Raw genomic sequence first — 18700 nt, forward strand, 5'->3', positions numbered from 1 at the left:
TGGCCAACTGGCTAAATAGTTGGAGGAGAAATCCGAAAAGCAATTTAGGGCTAATATTGAAGTTAACCCTAAAGAGGAGTGTAATGCTATCATGAGCATAAATAGTGAGAGGTTGAAAGAGAGAGAAATTGAGAGAAAAGAAAAAGATGAGTTGAATGAAAAAGAAGAAGAAATTGAAGAGAGAGAGAAAGTGAGGTTGAGATGAAGGAAAAGAAGAAAGAAAAGAAGAAGAAGAGGGCGAAAGAAAAGGAAAAGAAATTGAGAAGCCCCTTTCTTACCCAAAGAGCTTTTCAAAGACTGAAAAAGAGAAACAACTCGGGCATTTCATGGAGATCTTCAAGCAATTAGAGATTACTATGCCCTTGACCGAAGCATTGCAGCAAATTCCTGCTTATGCGAAACACATGAAGCAATTCCTCAATAAGAAGAAGAAATATCTAGATGAGGAAACAATTGAAGTGTAGGGCAATTGTAGTGCTATTATGCAGAAGACTTTCCCTCCAAAATTTAAAGATCTGGGAGTTTCATCATTCCTTGTACCATTGGAAACCATGATATAAGGAAGGCTCTTATTGATTTAGGGACTAGCATCAACCTAATGCCCCTATCTATGCTTAAAATGATTGGTGTTCTTGAAGTCAAGCCAACAAGAATGATGCTTCAATTGGAAGATAGGTCCGTCAAATACCCTTATGATGTGGTAGAAGACGTAGTGGTGAAGATTGATAAACTCCAATTCTCGGTGGACTTTATAGTGATGGAGATGGAGGAAAATGCAGAGGTACCACTCATCCTTGGACGACCATTCATGAGATAGCTAAGGTTGTCATTCATGTAGATGATGGAGTTTTAACATTGAAGGACCAAGAAAGAGAGGTAACTTTCAATGTTTTTGAAGATGGGCAGTCAATTCAAGAAAAGCATACTAGTCTTAAAACAACATATGAAGTTATATCAGTGACCAGTCTACCTGATAAAGCTGCCAAGTTGGTCAAAAAGGGCCTTAGTTGTTTCTCTATAAAAGTGGAAGGAGAGGACGAAGAGAAGGAAGGCAAATTGGTTCACCAACACCCTAAGGTGAAAAGTGATGAACCCAAACCTGGCACACCAGTGAAATTCAAGAACAGGTTATGGGTTGTCAAGACTATTATGGCAAACAGAGTTTTTGAGATTGAGGCTCCTTACTCTAGGAGAGTCAAGTTGGTGACAAGAAAATTGCTGAGATTTTGTTGGTGTCATGAAGGAAGGAGGAACACCAACATTAAAGATCCAGATTGAGCTTTATGGTGTCAACCTAATGACGTTAAACAAGCACTTACTGGGAGGCAACTCAGCTTTCTAAACTTACTTCTTTGGTTTATGCATTTTTGAATTTTGTGTTGTTTTCAATGTTAGTTTGAGCTATGTACTTGGCTAAATGGATAGTTTGCTGCAATGGTTTGGTGTTAAGTGATAAAATTGTTTATTTATGATGAGTAACATTATCTTGTGTCTGCTTGAGTGTGTTATGATTCATGTTGAGTTAATGATTGCTTTAGTTTGGAAGCATAGATGGTGGTTGCTCATAATTGTTTAAAATTGATGCGTGATGTCAATTGTGATTAATTTGCTGGGTAGGATGTTATTGCATTGTGGAACTTGATTGAACCTGTGAGAGTTTGGACTCTAGAGTCTTTGATTGATTGAATGCTATTACTTGGAAGCATGATTGATTTTTCCTAATTTTCTATGATTGAACCACTTGTTTGCATGTTACATATGATCAAGGCCATGTTTTCTTTTTCTTTAGAGCCAATGCCAATCGGTGAACCCAACAAAGAACAATATTTCTCTTTATCTTTGAACCTTGATCCTAAAGTTGAAAGTTGAAAAACCCTTTTTGAAATCATTACCTTGAGTTAAGTAGAGTATGTTTATGTGGTAATGGAGAATGATTCAAGTTTGGGGTCGTGAGAAACCGGAAAGAACTTTGTGAAAATATTGAAAGAGCATTGAGCAAAAGAAAAAGAAAAAGAAAAGAGAAGAAAAGAAAGAAAAGAAAAGGTTAAGCTCAATGCAAGTAAAGTTAAGAATGAGTTCAAGATTGGTTTCTCACATAAAAGAAGAAAGAGAGTTGATTGTTAATGTGAATAAATGAATTGTTCACTCTCTTAACTCAAGGATTTTGTTGTCTAGAAAAACCAATTTTCTTCTTAGCCCGACCTCAATACAAGCCACAAAAAGTCCTTTTGATGATAACTTGCTTGCAAGTGTGTTTGATATGTGGTTAAATGAAAGGAAAAGTTGGTTCATGTGACATTGTGATGGTAGAGTGTAAGAGTGTCACCTCACTATACACCTTTGAGTTTGAGTGAAACACTTTTGAGTGCTTGAGTGAAACCCTTTTGACTACTTGAGTGAAACACTTTTGACTGCTTAAGTGAAACACTATCTTTTCGTGAGGAATAGTTCCATGCACTATAGGATAACATTCTTGCTTGGTTGTTGACAATTCATGAGTTTGCATCTGTTATATATTGTGAATATGTGAGCACCATAGTTGAGCTCATTTGGCTAAAGCATCAATGCATCTTGACTGATATTTTTATGACAAGAAGTTATGAGTGATTAGTTGTCTTAGAAGAAAGTGCTTTGTGATATGTTGAACCATTGAAGTGTTGTTTAAGCCGAGTTACATATTGTTTTGCTTGAGGACAAGCAAAGTTTCAAGTTTGGGGTTGATGTATTTGAATTGATTCCAACTTATTTATGCTTCTTTCATTAATTGTTAGGGTTATTCTTCTTTGCGCTATGCTTGTTATGTTTAACTCATTCATGACATGATCATTGGTTTTCGTGATATGGACACATACGAAGAAACCTAAATCTGGAGAATTGCTCCCAAAAGTAGTATTGCCTAGAATTAAGGATATGAGTTTTGGTTATCTTAAGCTTCTAATCGTAATGCAAAATTAATTACCAGGGATACAAGACATTGTGATCTAGTAATTAAGGATAGGCTTCCTTCGTCGAGACATCGGGTTTTAAGTAATTTGGAAAGTGATATTAACATTAATGAAGAAGATGAATTCATACATTCCTGAGAGTAAACTAGGTGAAATCTAAACCCAAACAACATATTCATCTCATATTTTCAATATTATCCATTCATCTTTGTGTTTTTCTTCAATTGATCAAAAGTGAATTCATATTTACTTTCTTGTTTTTGCATTCAAAACCCTAAAATTTTGCTTCCAAGTCTTAATTAGTTAAGTAATTACATGATTGTTTAGTGTCGTGAGTCTCTTTGGAATCAATACTTGGTCTTACTAATTATTATTACTTGATACGATTCGGTACACTTGCAGACATATTAACAAGTTTTTGGCACCGTTGCCGGGGACTCGTGGTTTAAACTATACTTTTGTGTCATTCTTAACCGATTAGACTTTATCTTTAATTTTATCTTTTTATTTTAAATTTTATATTTTTGTTTTTTTATTTTTGTTTTATCTTTAATTTTATCCTCTTTATCTTTTGGTGTTAATTGGGTGCTCTAGTGTTTTGTTCTCTAGTATATGCAGGACAGTTGAAAATATTGTTATCTGTGACGCAATTTTGATACTAAATCAACCCTTTTTGAATTAGAAGCTTGCTTGAACTCATGTTTTTAGTTAGTTTTGTGAATAAGTGAGTAGAGGGTATACTTGATGATTTTATCACTAAATTCCCTTGATTTTGTAGGTTATTAGAATGATTTAAAAAAGGAGTTAAAGTACCAGGAAGTTGGAATGCAGAAAAAGAGAAAAAGACGCAGTGCAAAAAGGTGAAACTGAAGTTGAGCGCCAGAAAGGAGCCCTGAGCGCCAGCCAGTCAAGGCTGAACGCGAGTTTCATGTATCGCTCAAAGCTTGGGCGCCCTTTTAGGGGCGTTGAGTTCCAGTTTTCTCACAAGCTCGCCTGGGCGCTGAGCACTGACGACGTTGGCCCATAATCCAATTCAGTTGTATATAAGAACTTGAACGTCCTAGAGGGAGTATCTGTTGACAGAATTGACACAAATTCAGATTTTTTTCAACTCTCTGGAGGCAGCACTGGATGCAGAAGCTCTCCTCTTCGATTTTTAGGGTTTATCTTTCATTCTCATTCCATTGTTCATCTAGTTTCTCCATGACAAGGGAGAATTAAATGCAATTTGTAGTTGGGGGATGATGTAACCTTGTGAACTCTCATGTATTTGAATTGATTCCAATTTATTTATGCTTCTTTCATTAATTTTTAGGGTTATTCTTCTTTGTTCTATGCTTGTTATGTTTAACTCATTCATGACATGATCATTGGTTTTCGTGATATGGACACATACGGGGTAACCTAGATTTGGAGAATTGCTCCCAAAAGCAGTATTGCCTAGACATAGGGATATGAGATTTGGTTGTCTTAAGCTTCTAATTGTAATGCATAATTAATTACTAGGGATACAAGACATTGTGATCTAGGAATTAAGGATAGGCTTTCTTCGTCGAGACATCAGGTTTTAAGTAATTTAGAAAGTGATATTAACATTAATGAAGAAGATGAATTCATACATGCATAAGAGTACACTAAGTGAAATCTAAACCCGAACAACATATTCATCTCATATTTTCAATATCATCCATTCATCTTTGTGTTTTTCTTCAATTGATCAAAAGTGCATCCATAATTACTTTCTTGTTTTTGCATTCAAAACCCTAAAATTTTTCTTCTAAGTCTTAATTAGCTAAGTAATTACATGATTGTTTAGTGTCGGGAGTCTCTTGGGAAACAATACTCGGTCTTAGCAATTATTATTACTTTATACGATTCGGTACACTTGCAGACATCTTAACAAGTTTTTGGCACCGTTGCCGGGGACTCCTGGTTTAAACTATACTTTTGTGTGATTCTTAACCGATTAGACTTTATCTTTAATTTAATCTTATTATTTTAAATTTTATCTTTTTGTTTCTTTATTTTTGTTTTATCTTTAATTTTTTTCTTTTTTATCTTTTGGTGCTAATTGGGTGCTCCAGTGTTTTGTTCTCTAGTGTATGCAGGACGGTTGAAGATACCGTTATCTATGATGCAATTTTGATACTAAATCAACCCTTTTTGAATTAGAAGCTTGCTTGAACTCATGTGTTTAGTTAGTTTTGTGAATAAGTGAGTAGAGGGTATACTTGATGATTTTATCACTAAATTCCCTTGATTTTGTAGGTTATTAGAATGATTTAAAAGAGGAGTTAAAGTACCACGAAGTTGGAATGCAGAAAAAGAGAAAAAGGCGCAGTGCAGAAAAGTCAAGCTGAAGTTGAGCGCCAGAAATGTGCCCTGAGCGCCAGCCAGTCAAGGCTGAGCGCCAGTTTCATGTGTCGCTTAAAGCTTGGGTGCCCTTTTAGGGGCGTTGAGCGCCAGTTTTCTCGCAAGCTCGCCTAGGCGCTGAGCGCTAACGACGTTGGCCCATGATCCAATTCAGCTATATATAAAGACTTGGACGTCCTAGAGGGAGTATCTTTTGACATAATAGACACAAATTCAGATTTTTCCAACTCTCTGGAGGCAGAAGTGGATGCATAAGGTCTCCTCTTCGATTTTTAGGGTTTATCTTTCCTTCTCATTCCATTGTGCATCTAGTTTCTCCATGACAAGGGAGAACTAAATTCAATTTGTTGTTAGGGGATGATGTAACCTTGTGAACTCTCATGTATTTGAATTGATTTCAATTTATTTATGCTTCTTTCATTAATTTTTGGGGTTATTCTTCTTTGCTCTATGCTTGTTATGTTTAACTCATTCATGATATGGTCATTAGTTTTCGTGATATAGACACATACGGGGAAACCTAGATTTAGAGAATTTCTCTCAAAAGCAGTATTTCCTAGACATAGGGTTATGAGTTCTGGTTATCTTAAGCTTCTAATCGTAATGCATAATTAATTACTAGGAATACAAGACATTGTGATTTAGTAATTAAGGATAGACTTTCTTCGCCAAAATATCGGGTTTTAAGTAATTTAGAAAGTGATATTAACATTAAGGAAGAAGATGAATTCATATATGCATTAGAGTAAACTAGGTGAAATCTAAACCCCAACATCATATTCATCTCATATTTTCAATATCGTCCATTCATCTTTGTGTTTTTCTTCAATTGATCAAAAATTCATTCATATTTACTTTCTTGGTTTAAGTTCTAAAATAGTTATATTATGAAGATTAGATATAGAAAGAGCACTTGAGTTCATTTTTCTATTGTTTTAGAGTGAAATTGGGGGTTTTGATATGTGAGTTTTTGAGGGAATGATGGTTTGAGAAAAGTAGAAGTATGCGGACTATTTTGAGGTCATTTAGGACTTGTTGAGACCTTAAATAAGTAAACATTTGTTGCATTATGCAGTAGAGGGTTGTAAGGGTGTATTTTGCATGGTTTTGGTCCAAATGAGGGATTTTGGGTAGTGAATTTCTAAGGCAATGATTCTGGGTTGAATTGGAGAGTTTGGGGTTTGTTATCAAGTCATTTAAAAATGGTTTATGCAGCTTGTGCAGTGGATTGAATGTTAAAAAAAAAGAAATGGTTTATGAAACTTGCTTATAGTGCTTAATTTGGGTTTGGGGTGGCAAATTTGAGTTACAGCAGTGTTTTCATTTTTTTTAAGGTCTAAAGGGTCCTAAGAGTTTTTAAAAGTTATGGGGAAAACAATTTAAAAAGGGTAAGTTTTTGATAATAATGTTTAGCACCCAAACCAAGCGTTGAGCGCCGCCATTCTAGGGGCGACTACGTTGAGCGCCAACTTTTTGGCATTGAGCGCCACCGTTCCAGTGGCTCTGACCCTGAGGGGTAGCTTCTGGGCGCTGAGCGCTATTGAACTAGTTTTGGTTTCTATTTTAGGTTTTGGAAATACCAAATTTGGGGTTTTGAGTATCAGTTTTGGATGTTCTTTATGTCGTTTTGAGGGATTTTAGAACCTTCCGTAGCTATTGGTGAGGGTTTCAAAGTTGTTTTCCTTGCCTAAGTGTGAGTATCATGTTACTATGAAGAAAATTGTTATTATGTGATTTATAATAACTTGTATGTGTTTCTATTTCTTTAATGTATGATCAATAATGTTATATGTTGGTATTCAATGTGAAAATGTATGGACATATGTATGATTTCAATTAGTTTTCAAGGTTGGAAAACAGAATTCCCAGGAGGAATATCTTAGTAGGGGATACAGAATTCCCAGGAGGAATATCTTAGTAGGGGATTCATGTGTATACATAGTATATATTGTAAGAAGCCGATATGGGGTTATCCTGACACTCTAATGATCATTCATGCTCACTTAGAGAGTGATGAGTCATGTCATCAGAGGACAAGGAAATCCTAGCCTTGGGGGCCTTTCTTCAAGGTGCAAAAAGGGCATTTTAAGAACCTTGTGTGACAGCTTTGAGTGGGTTAGATATTCACCACACAAGTGCATAACCTTCCGTGGCTTGACATTTATAATATACTATAAAGGGTTTGGCCAAGTCCGAGTTAGTGGTGTGAAAGGGAAAGATGTTTTGATATGTGTGAATGGTGGAAGATGTTCTACTAATTATGTGATTGAAAATGTATGTTGAATTTTATTTTTCCATGTTAAATTGTTTTATCATTAGCTTCTCCTTGCTTTTGCTTTTGTTTGTCTGTGTGTTTTATCTTTTGCGATGATCACATTAATGAGTGTCAGCTTAAGGAAGACATCTTTCCAGTTGGCTCAACGTAGGGGTGGGTGATGAAGCAGCAATATAGATAGTTTCCTTTGTGTTTTAGGAGTAGATTTTTCTTCTATTGAAATCTCAAGTTTGTTGTAAGTTATCTTCTTTGTAGCTCTTATTTTAGTGATTTTATATTACTAAAATGGGATGTTACAATATTTATCTTATTTTTTAAAATTTAGAAAATCTTAATAATAAATATACTGTGTGTGATATTTATATCATGTTATATTATTAATAATTAGAGATGACAAAAATATCTAGGTCTATAGGTATCTATTTATACAGTGGATATTTTGTATGGACAAGAATAAAGATTATTTTAATATTTGTTTATAAACGGATCGAATGCGGGTATCATACTACATCCTATTATTATATTTTACTAGCAAAATATTAAAATTAAAATTTATATTAAATTAAATTTATATTTTATTAGATTAAATTTAATTAAACTTAAAATTAATTTATATTAAATTTAGTTTATATTATGTATCGTAGGATACCTGAACTCACCAGCTGTCGAGCGGTAAACTGGGCGACCATAATGCATCGATAGTCGATTGTTAACCCAGGCGACCGTTAAAGCCAAAAATAAGAGCACACAATGACGAACCGTCTTACGATCGTAAGATAGCGATCGTATATACACAATGACGAACCGTCTTACGATCGTAAGATAGCGATCGTATATATATATGTCGAGCGCATCAAAGGCCAACGTCGGACCCACGACTTACCTTCTGAACATCAATCAATAAAATGATCGTTTTATAGCGATCGCATGTTTGTGTCGATGCACTAACGGACAAACGATCGTATTATAGCGATCACATGTTTGTGTCGATGCACTAACGATCGACAATTAACCAGCGATGTCACGACAATCCAGTAAATTACCAGAGGAAACGCATCCGGTCAATTTTAATCAAATTGAACATATTAAATCTTAATAAACGGTTAGAAATATCAGTTTAATGTCACGAATCACGGGATTAACTGATCCAGTACTAAGCACGATCTAAACGGTTACAATTTCCAAGTGGTCAACTTCTATAACTGACCGGATTTTCAGGTAAACGGTTTATTTTACTGTTTTAAATATGAAAAGCAGAGAGGAAAAAGGTACGTTTTTCCTAAGAGAGAAATTTGGATTATTATTATTATTGAACTGAAAGAGCTCTTCGATCCCATCTTTTCTTACTTGAGCGTCGGAGTGCCTTGGCAGGTACCCACCCCATTCTCCCTGAAACTTGTTGACAAGGAAAAGGACGTGAAGATAAAGGCATCATAGGAGGAGTGAAGGCGACTCATCAGGTTTATATTTCGGTCCCAACTTTCGTACTGAAACATATTATATAATAAATTCTTTTATATTTATATTTATATTTTATTTTAAAGTTTTATAAAATATTTTTTATAATTACTTTTTAGAAAATTTTAAAAATCTTGTAGATATAGTTTAAACGAATATCCTAAGAGTAACAAGACTTTATTGCAAGTCGCAACGTTTAAACATTTTTCATGAGGACGGCGCGTTCCCACCACCACCTGCAGCGAACCAATCAAACACCACCAAATCAATCAAACATAAAACAATCCAATCAAAATGATAAAAAGGGGATAGAAGGAAGCTTCCTCCTTCGTTACAAAAACGAGAATGAAGAGAAGAAGAAGAAGAACGAGAACGACCACCGTGCCCTTGCGCCCCCACCACGTCTCTATCGCGTCTTCACCATGCCTCCGTTTCACCATTGATGATCCCTCTATCAGAATAGAGAAGAGGAAGGAAGTCTCCCTCTCACCAAAGAAAGAAAATGGGAGAAAAGAGAGGGGTGGCGCAACTTCTGTCTCTGTTCGCGAAATTTAACCCTAAACACATGTTATTACCTCGGTTATTTTTTTAACCGAAGCAATAAGGGTCTACGACCTCAATTCTATAAAGAACTGATGCCTAAACCCTCTAAAAAAAATAAAAAATAAAAAATTCGACTATTTTATGCATCAGTTCTTTAAACAACCGAGGTAATAGACCTTTGCGATAATTACATAAATGTCACCACACTAGTTTTAAGCATCGGTTCTTTTTGAATCGAGGCATATACATTTCTGATAATTACAAAAAGTGTCACCGCACCAGTTTTAGGCATCAGTTCTTTTTGAACTGAGGCATATAAGTTTGCGATAATTACAAAAATGTCACCACGCTATTTTTTGCTTCGGTTACAACTAAACCGATGTCAAATGCGCAAGTGAAAATCCTTTTTTTTCACTAGTGTATGTATGAGGTGTTAAATTATGGTTAATATAATCATAATGTATGTATTTTGTTGTATGTTTGATTATGGTGGGTATAATCAAAAGATATGTATCTTGTTGTGTGTTTGATTATGGTTAATATAATCAATATGTATGTATTTTGTTGTTATGATTGTTTTATCGATATCTTACTCCATACATGTTTGTGTTTGTGTGTTTGTGAATGAAATTATCGACGGTGATAATATAATGTAGGTTTAATCCTTTACTACATCCCTATTTATGTACGAATTTCTCAATTGGGTCCTCGTTTTTTAAAGTGTATCAAAATGGTCCCTAATTTTGAAAATTGATATCAATTGAGTCATTTCCGTTAAGTTGGCTGGACGGCGTTAAAAAAATTGATGAGTGGGATGTTGAGATGACGAACGAGCGCTCGTCCACCAGCGAACGAACGCTCGTCCATCAGCGAACGAACGCTCGTCGACCACCGAACGAACGGTCGTCCAGTGTGGAACGAACGGTTGTCTAGCAATAAGAGGTCGACGAGCGTTCGTTCTCTGGTGGACGAGCGTTCGTTCGCTGCTGGACGAGCGTTCGTTCGCTGGTGGACGAGCGCTCGTTTGTCATCTCAGCATCCACTCATCAATTTTTTTAACGCCGTCCAGCCAACTTAACGGAAAGGACTCAATTGATATCACACTACAAGAAAAATGGCAATTATATACAGATTATTATATACGGATTTTTATCCGTATATAATAGGGATGTTATATACGGATTTTATATACGGATCTGTGGAATAGTCTTACATACGGAAAAATCCGTATATAATGAGGTAAAATGTTATATACGGATTATCCGTATATAATATCGGTGGGTAAAATTGGCGCGTGTAAGCGGGACCTTTTCCAGGGATAGATCCGTATGTAAGACCGTATGTAAGTTGACAAAATATTTACCCGCTGATTTTTTATACGAATATGGAGATAATTAATAATTAAAAAATAAAACTAAATAATATAGAAGTATCACTTTTCTCCCTCCCTCCCTCGAGCCAAGTTTCTCCCCTTCTCGAGCCCTAACTATTCATCCTTCTCCACTCGTACCTATGCCTCGTTCTCGTCATTAATCTTCCTCACTCACTGCAACCTTCTCCCTCGTTCAGGCTTATTCTCCTTCATGGAGCGTTATTCTGTATGCTACTGCAACCTTCTCCCTCGTTGAACCTCTCTCAAAGGCTAACTTGAAGTCTCCTCTGTCGAACGCAGTGAAAGGCTTTTCTATCGAACACACTAAAGGGCTTGGAAGCATTTTCCCTAAATGTGGTTGTGCGTCGTTGCCTGCCGAAACAATCTCGTTCAGCAAACATTGTAGGACGACCTCCGTGGTTAGTTGAAACCTTCATCTGGTAAGTAATCCAAATTTGCTTCATTTTCATAGTATCTATAATGTTACATTGACCGATTATTGTTCTTGTTTCTTTGGAGGTTGGAAATCCCGAATTTTGAAACCCTAGGTTGGTTTGTTCCCGTTGGAAGAGATAAGGTGGAGCTCCAATTGCCTTCTGCACCTTCCAGGTATTAATTCATTAGACTTGGGTTTGTGTTTAATTGATATTATTGAAAATGGGTATTGTCTTCTCATGATGACCGTCTATTTTAGTACAATTGTTTGTTGTGTGTCTCGATTGTTAGTGGAAATGATGTGGTTTTCTGTTATATTGTGTTAGTACCACGTCTTGACCCAAGATCTTCCATTGACTTATATTGTGTGCGCTCTGATGAATCAGTCTGACCATTAAGACTTGTTGGCATTATATGAGGGTCTTTAGGCATAGGAAGCAAATCAGATATTGGCATATTGGAAATTATGGTTGATCCTGGCATATGTTACCCAATTGCAAAGATTCTATATCTGCATATTGTTGCTAGATTTTAATTTATCTGCCTGACACGTAATATGGATATTATCTGTGATGCTGCATTGGCCATGATCAGTTTAAGATCCAGACAAGAGTGTTGAGGATTAGAAGGGTTGATAATTGGTGTTATGTTCACATTTGATGGATTTGTTTTATTGTGTGATTTTACTTTGTTAGATGATTTAATAGATGATAAGGAAGCTTAAGGTGACCGTGACTATGTTGATTTTAATTTGAAAGATGATTTCCTAAAAAAAATAGCTTGTTTGATTTTTGGGGGATTGGATGTTAAGCTTGTTGACATAAATTTTTTTGAGAGATAAGCATAATTCCTGAGTCTTCATTTAATAGATGGTTGAACAAAAAGTGATTCAAGGTTTGAAATGAAGTTGTCCTTCCCCCAATTTATTTTCCACATGGACAAATAATTTGCTGGAAATTGAATGGTTTCAAATTTGCCTGGAGAGAAGATTTGGACGAAGGTTGTCAAAATTGAAATTCACTTTACTAGAGGACTCGAAAAAAAAGGCATCACATGCTGGACCTGTTGATGATTTTAGACACACTGATGCCAGCTGTGGTCACATGATTAAAGTAAGTCAGTGCATAAGCTGGAGTTTGGTCAATATGATCACTATGAACTTCAAAAGTGTTACTACATATATAGTTGGAACTAACAAAATTAAGGAATAAGGAGAGCTAATTTATTCTTTGTCTATGTTTACATCATTCTTATATTGTTGGTTGGTACAGAGGGTATTAAAAAACATTTCTATCAAAGAAAATGTTTATGGCTAGGCCTATGGTGTCCGAACTTGTTATTTGAGTCATGTGAGAAATCATATGATTACTGCTAGAATTCAGACGTTAACGAGGAAGGAGCTAAAGAGAAGTTGTAAGTTGTATGATGGTTTGAGTTGTGGATTTTGATTAATTTGGCAAGGTTTGTTGAAATTTTTGTAGTTTTAGACCATTTGATTTTTAAAGGACACGTGCATCTTTTGGTTTCTGGAATTTTAAAGAGACATTGGCCAAAGAAAAACATTTTAAGATAAATTGGTGTTATTAGTAGGCTAACATTTTGAATGGATGCTAAAATTGGAGATTTGTATTAGCATGGGCGTGAAAATCTTGGCTACCTGGTTTTGGAGCATGCCAATTTTGGTGATTTTATTTTCTTTGTACGTTTTTCTAAAGTTCACTCTAGGTTTAGTTGGTAATGTGTTATATTATGGCTGATACATCATTGAAATATTTTTAAGTTGTTTTAAAATATAAATTTTGAAAATTTATGATCCGTTTGTGTTGAGCTTTCATTTTTTTATGGTAGGCGAACGGGGGAGGATGATTTTTGGCCAATTGCTCAAAGATGTTATTGTTACTGGTAATCTGATCCAGTTATCTCATAATTTATAATTTTTTTCAGCATTTAAGTGTTGGTGTCAAGCGTCTTGGCAATATAGTATAGACTTTCCTTCACATTTTCCTCAAGATGTTGATGTCATGTGAGATCAATATACAATCTTCTAGTTTATTTTGTGATTCAACACATCTTGTTCCCTTTATTTCTTATCTGTAGGTGAGAAATATCTCTAATTCTCTATGTAGTGCAGGTCATTTCTAAATTCAGCTTTTGAGCTTTTGTTGAGAGTTTGGGCAGCTTCAAGAGACCTTAAGGTCACTACTATTTTTCTTTACTTTTGTTCTTGCATTCTGCTCCTTATAGGAGTCTTTATAATTTTCTGGATCCTTTTTTTGCTGATACATCTATAAAAGTTAAGTTTCTGAACATGTTCTGTTTGTGTGGTTGATGAACATAAATGAGTATTTTAGTGTATAATTTATGACTTTTTTACTTGATTGTTTTTTATCTTTGTCTTATTTAAACTTATTTCGTTTTAGGTTTGTGTCGCATCTGTAGAAGCATTGGGGCAGATGGTAGGTCTCATAACACGAGTACAGTTAAAGACTTCCCTACCAAGGCTTATCCCTACAATATTGGACTTGTAAGTATGGTCTTTAAAGCATTTTATATTTTAGTTATGTATGGTTCATATTTAATTCGTTTTTTTTTCTATTTAATGTTTGATTTCTCACTAGATTAAAATATGAAGAAACTTAAAATATCAACTAGTATTATCAGATGAATTCACATACATATCTTCTTATGTCAGGTATAAAAAAGATCAAGATATAGCTTTTTTGGGTACATGCAGTCTCTTTATAACAAACTCACTCCCTGGTCCAAGACAAGTGACATGAAAACTAATTACTGACTTCTAGTATAGATAGAAAGATGTTAAGAGTAAATAGTGAACATTCTTTTAAAATTAATTGTATAATTTGCACTTGAAAACCACTTTCCCTTAAGGGAAGAGAGAAAATTGGTTGCCTAAGTGTGGTTAAAAGCCAGAGAAATGAGTTAAGTGACTATTGAGTGTATCAAAATATGCAAATCTTTTAACATACCACAGAAGCTATGGTTGCAGATATGGCAACAGTGAGGTATCTCCCAAGTTTGGCATCAGCAAGGAAGCCACCAACAAGGCCAAGAAGGTTGACAGTTCCCATAACTATCTTTTTTTTATGCTTAACTCTGTAACAGTAAAACCCATGCATGCTAATTATTTACTTTTACTTATTTGTTTTTCACTGTGATTAACTATGTGCTCTCCACTTTCTTCCTTGGTCTGTCCTATATGTGGGTGGCTTCCTTGTCATCATGTACTTTGTTTCAGCCAAGAAAAGAGGTCAGTTCCTTTCCATTAATTCCACACTGCCCCCTTCTTCTTTCACGTATCAAGTCTCTCATTTCTCCAATAATATAGTGCTTTCCATGTCACAAAGGGTCCTCCACTTATTGTTTTCAGCCGTGTGTCATCATGCACCATGCCTTACTTCCCACTTTGACCAATTTCTTTGAAGCTTACTGGAATAAAAAATAGCAGAGAAAAAACTTACCTTACTAGTAGTGTTTATTTTAAATGTTAATCATTTGATGTCATGAATTAACTTCTCTTTTTTGTTTTGTATAGTTATTCCTTGCTTGTTAACTGTAATAGATCCTTATAGCTCATGCTATATAATCTTTGGTGATAACGAATTCTCATTTACACTATCAATTTCATTTCATAAAAATATTTTTAAAATGGGAATAAAATACACAAGTTTTAGTTTTAGATGATAAATTATTCGGGGAAAAGAATATACACAGAAACGATAATATGATAATATAAAAAAATTGCAAAAATATTACTCACATTTTCAGAAACCTTTGGTTTTAATTATCCAGTAACGTGATTTGATTCTGAATAAGATGAATACAATGAGTATAGGGGCAGGTATTGATGGTTTTGAATTTTCATGTAACATACATACACTTACATGCTTCTTTAAATATAGTACATTGCTCTGCTTGAGTTTCAGAGTTTTGATGTTCAATTGCTTTGTCCATATACTGGTTTGTACTTTTCTTTAAGATTAATCAATGGTTGTTTTGCACAAGCTTATAGCATATGGTGATGTATTTATTAATGTAGCTGTTTTCCTTTCATCTTTGGTCACCTTTTATTTTTGGCATTTTTTTTTGTTTAAAACTGTCAAAATGGTTAAACTGTTATTAAACCATTAAAACATTTAAAAATAAGTTTCTAAAGACTGCTAAGTAAATACGAACAGAGATCAGATCAATAGCTAAATAGGAAAAAATAAATCCTCTTGAACAAATGGCTAAATCTGAAATACAAGTTTGATTTGATGATTGTCTAGGTGGGCTTTGAGATGATTGATGCATTTGCTGAATCTTAGGGGATTCCTATGAACACTTCCTATTCCAAAGCCATTTTCGGAAAAGGTTTGCCCGCTGCCTTGCTTAGATATTTCTATTTTCTGTTTTTCTGTCTATGTTTATTGTATTGATAAATTTTTTTCGCAAGTTGGTTTGTTGCAGGTTTTGTTGGTGAAGTTCTTGTCTTCCTTGCAAAGCCTCCTCAGACTTACATGAATCTGAGTGGTGAATTAGTAAGGAAACAAGATGTGCTATTTTTTTTCCTCTCTCTTAACCATGTGGATATTTAACTTTAGATTGTGCAAGTTGTGATGTCTATATAGCTTGTCAATTTCCACTCACAAAAATTTATTGACCACGAGTTCCTTTAATCGCTTAAGCTTATAGTCTACTTTGAAGGGTAGCTTTTCTAATCTGCACATTGAAATTTACTCTTATTAGTTGGCATTTTTGTGAAGTTATATGTACTATCAATAGTTGTAAACAGTTAAAAGATTGATGTTTATATTCTGCAGGTCAATTGCAGCAGAAAACAATTTCCCATCCACCTTGCAGTGCATTTTTGGTTGCATTTATGGTACTAGGATATCCTCTTATTTAATGATTGAGCTTATATTTGCTAATTAATGTTTTTTGTTGTTCTGAAAACTTGTAACTCCTTTGTTGCAAAGTTGATTGCTTAAGAATTGGCCAGTGTAGTTAAGATTTTGCACATGCACTATAGTAATGAGACTTGTGCACTTGAATTTGCAGCTTCATGGTATATAGTTTATATGATTATTGTACATATGAATATATTATCTTATAATTTGTCTCACTTTTCTTTGAGGTTGCTTGATTTTTTTCTTCTATTCTTTAAGTTGTTGAAATAGATTATGTTACCAAGAAGGAAAGCTTATAGTACCTGCATAACTGCGTAACAATTTGCTTCATGGTATTTTGTACTCAATGATTTTAGTCTTCTGGTTTCAACATCTTCTTTCTGTTTGATAGTGTATCATTTGGCATAAATCCAGATTCGTATAGATCATTCCATGCTGTTTATAGTTTTAGTTTAAGCATTTATCAAGACAAACATGCAAAAAGTTTACTCCCTGAACCCATTTGATATTTGTTTTCTCCTTTTGCAGATTTGCTTTATGTTTTCTCGAATCTGTCAAGGAATCTAAATTTCATTGAGCATACACACATTGCTGGTTGGAAATTGTAAGTGAATTTGATTATTATGCATCTGAAAATTTTTTGTAGACTATATTCTGCATGTTTTTCTCCCCTGACTTATATTACTTATTCTATGCAGGAATCAAAGAGCAAGGCCCATCATTATTGATCATGCCCTTTACTTATCAAAGAAATCTGATTTAGCATTGACCACTCAACGAAGAACCCTTCCCACGTCTTTTAAACTGTTTAGTGGTATGTCCCTATCGATTATCTAACATTTAAAAAACCTATTTTAGAGACAGTGAGTTCTGAGCTACTTGTTAATTTTTATTGGAACTGTTGATTAATAGTTGTTTAACTCTGAACTTGATAATATATTGGGTCTTTCTTAAGAGTCAGCAAATTACTCTTATTAGGTTGAGCTTCATTAAACTAAATATTAGACATCACTCCATTAAAGTGTTATACCATGAGTTTGAGGAATTTTAAGCATATGGTGAACATCACAATTTCTTTTTATATAATTTATATATATATATATATATATATATATATATATATATATATATATATAAAATAACATATGTAGAGAAATTAGAATATATAGTGAATATTGGTTTAGATAGGTTAACATTAATTTTTATATTTATATTTATTGGTCTAATCCAGAAGGTTTGTCAATAGAATAAGAACTTTTATTCTGCTTGTATATTGTGCATGGGAAACTGCTATATACAGGACATTTATTTAGCTCTTCTTAAACCATTATATACGGATTTATCCGTATATAATTTATATACGGAAATTATATACGGATTTATCCGTATATAATTTATATACGGAAATTATATACGGATTTATCCGTATATAATTTATATACAGAAATTATATACGGATTTATCCGTATATAAATTATATACGGATTTATCCGTATATAAATTATATACGGATAAATCCGTATATAATTTATATACGGATAAATCCGTATATAATTTCCGTACATAAATTATATACGGATAAATCCGTATATAAACCTAGCTACGACTGTATTATATACGGATTTTTGTCCGTATGTAATCCGTATATAAACACGTATTATATACGGATTTTGGGTCTTATATACGGATTTTTGCTGTATATAATACACTTTTTTCTTGTAGTGTCAATTTTCAAAATTAGGGACCATTTTGATACACTTTAAAAAACGAGGACCCAATTGAGAAATTCGTACATAAATAGGGATGTAGTAAAGGATTAAACTTATAATGTATTATAGGTGAGCATATAATGTTACATATGTTCTAGAGGAATTACTTACTATTTAAATATTTTTTTAATATAATGTTTTATAGATGAGCAGTAAAAAGTTTTACTTTCATTTAATATTTTTTCAAACTTTTAATATTTTTTTAATTTTTGTAATTCCATTAAAAGAAAAACCCAATAAAAAATATGCAAATGAAGAATAAAAGAGCATCAAATAAAATGTAAAAATTACTTTTATTATATATATATATATATATATATATAATATTAACTATAACTGAATCATCTTTATTCAGTAAAAAAAGAGAATGCTGACAAGGTCATTAACGGCGCTTAAGCCACCAGTTCCCATGCATCAAAAACTCACATTTTGTGTGGTTATCTATATATAAAGTAAATTATTCATTTTATGTTGTAACTTTAAAATAAAAGTAGATAAAAAAGGAAAAAAAGTTAACATTATCTCGAAGATTCACGAAAAGAATAAATGAACTGTTTTCTAAATTTGTTTTGAAAATATTAATAACTATTTTTACTTTCATTTAATATTTTTTTCACAATTTT

General features: G+C 33.8%; 1 protein-coding gene across 1 annotated transcript; it reads left to right on the forward strand.

The window, feature by feature from the left end:
- Positions 1-619: 619 nt before the first annotated feature.
- Positions 620-16524, forward strand: LOC148192419 (uncharacterized). The gene is made up of 12 exons (XM_088099191.1): positions 620-781; positions 862-1203; positions 11273-11406; positions 11486-11575; positions 13250-13303; positions 13533-13596; positions 13822-13925; positions 14394-14475; positions 14658-14669; positions 15688-15706; positions 15848-15939; positions 16222-16524. The coding sequence occupies exons 1-12, from the start codon at positions 620-622 to the stop codon at positions 16288-16290; spliced, it is 1224 nt and encodes a 407-aa protein (XP_087955317.1). The 3' UTR covers positions 16291-16524.
- Positions 16525-18700: the final 2176 nt, after the last annotated feature.

The sequence above is a fragment of the Vigna umbellata genome, chromosome 9 (genome assembly GCF_029865625.1).
Source record: "Vigna umbellata cultivar VRB3 chromosome 9, Vumbellata_1.0, whole genome shotgun sequence".
Classification (NCBI taxonomy): domain Eukaryota; kingdom Viridiplantae; phylum Streptophyta; class Magnoliopsida; order Fabales; family Fabaceae; genus Vigna; species Vigna umbellata.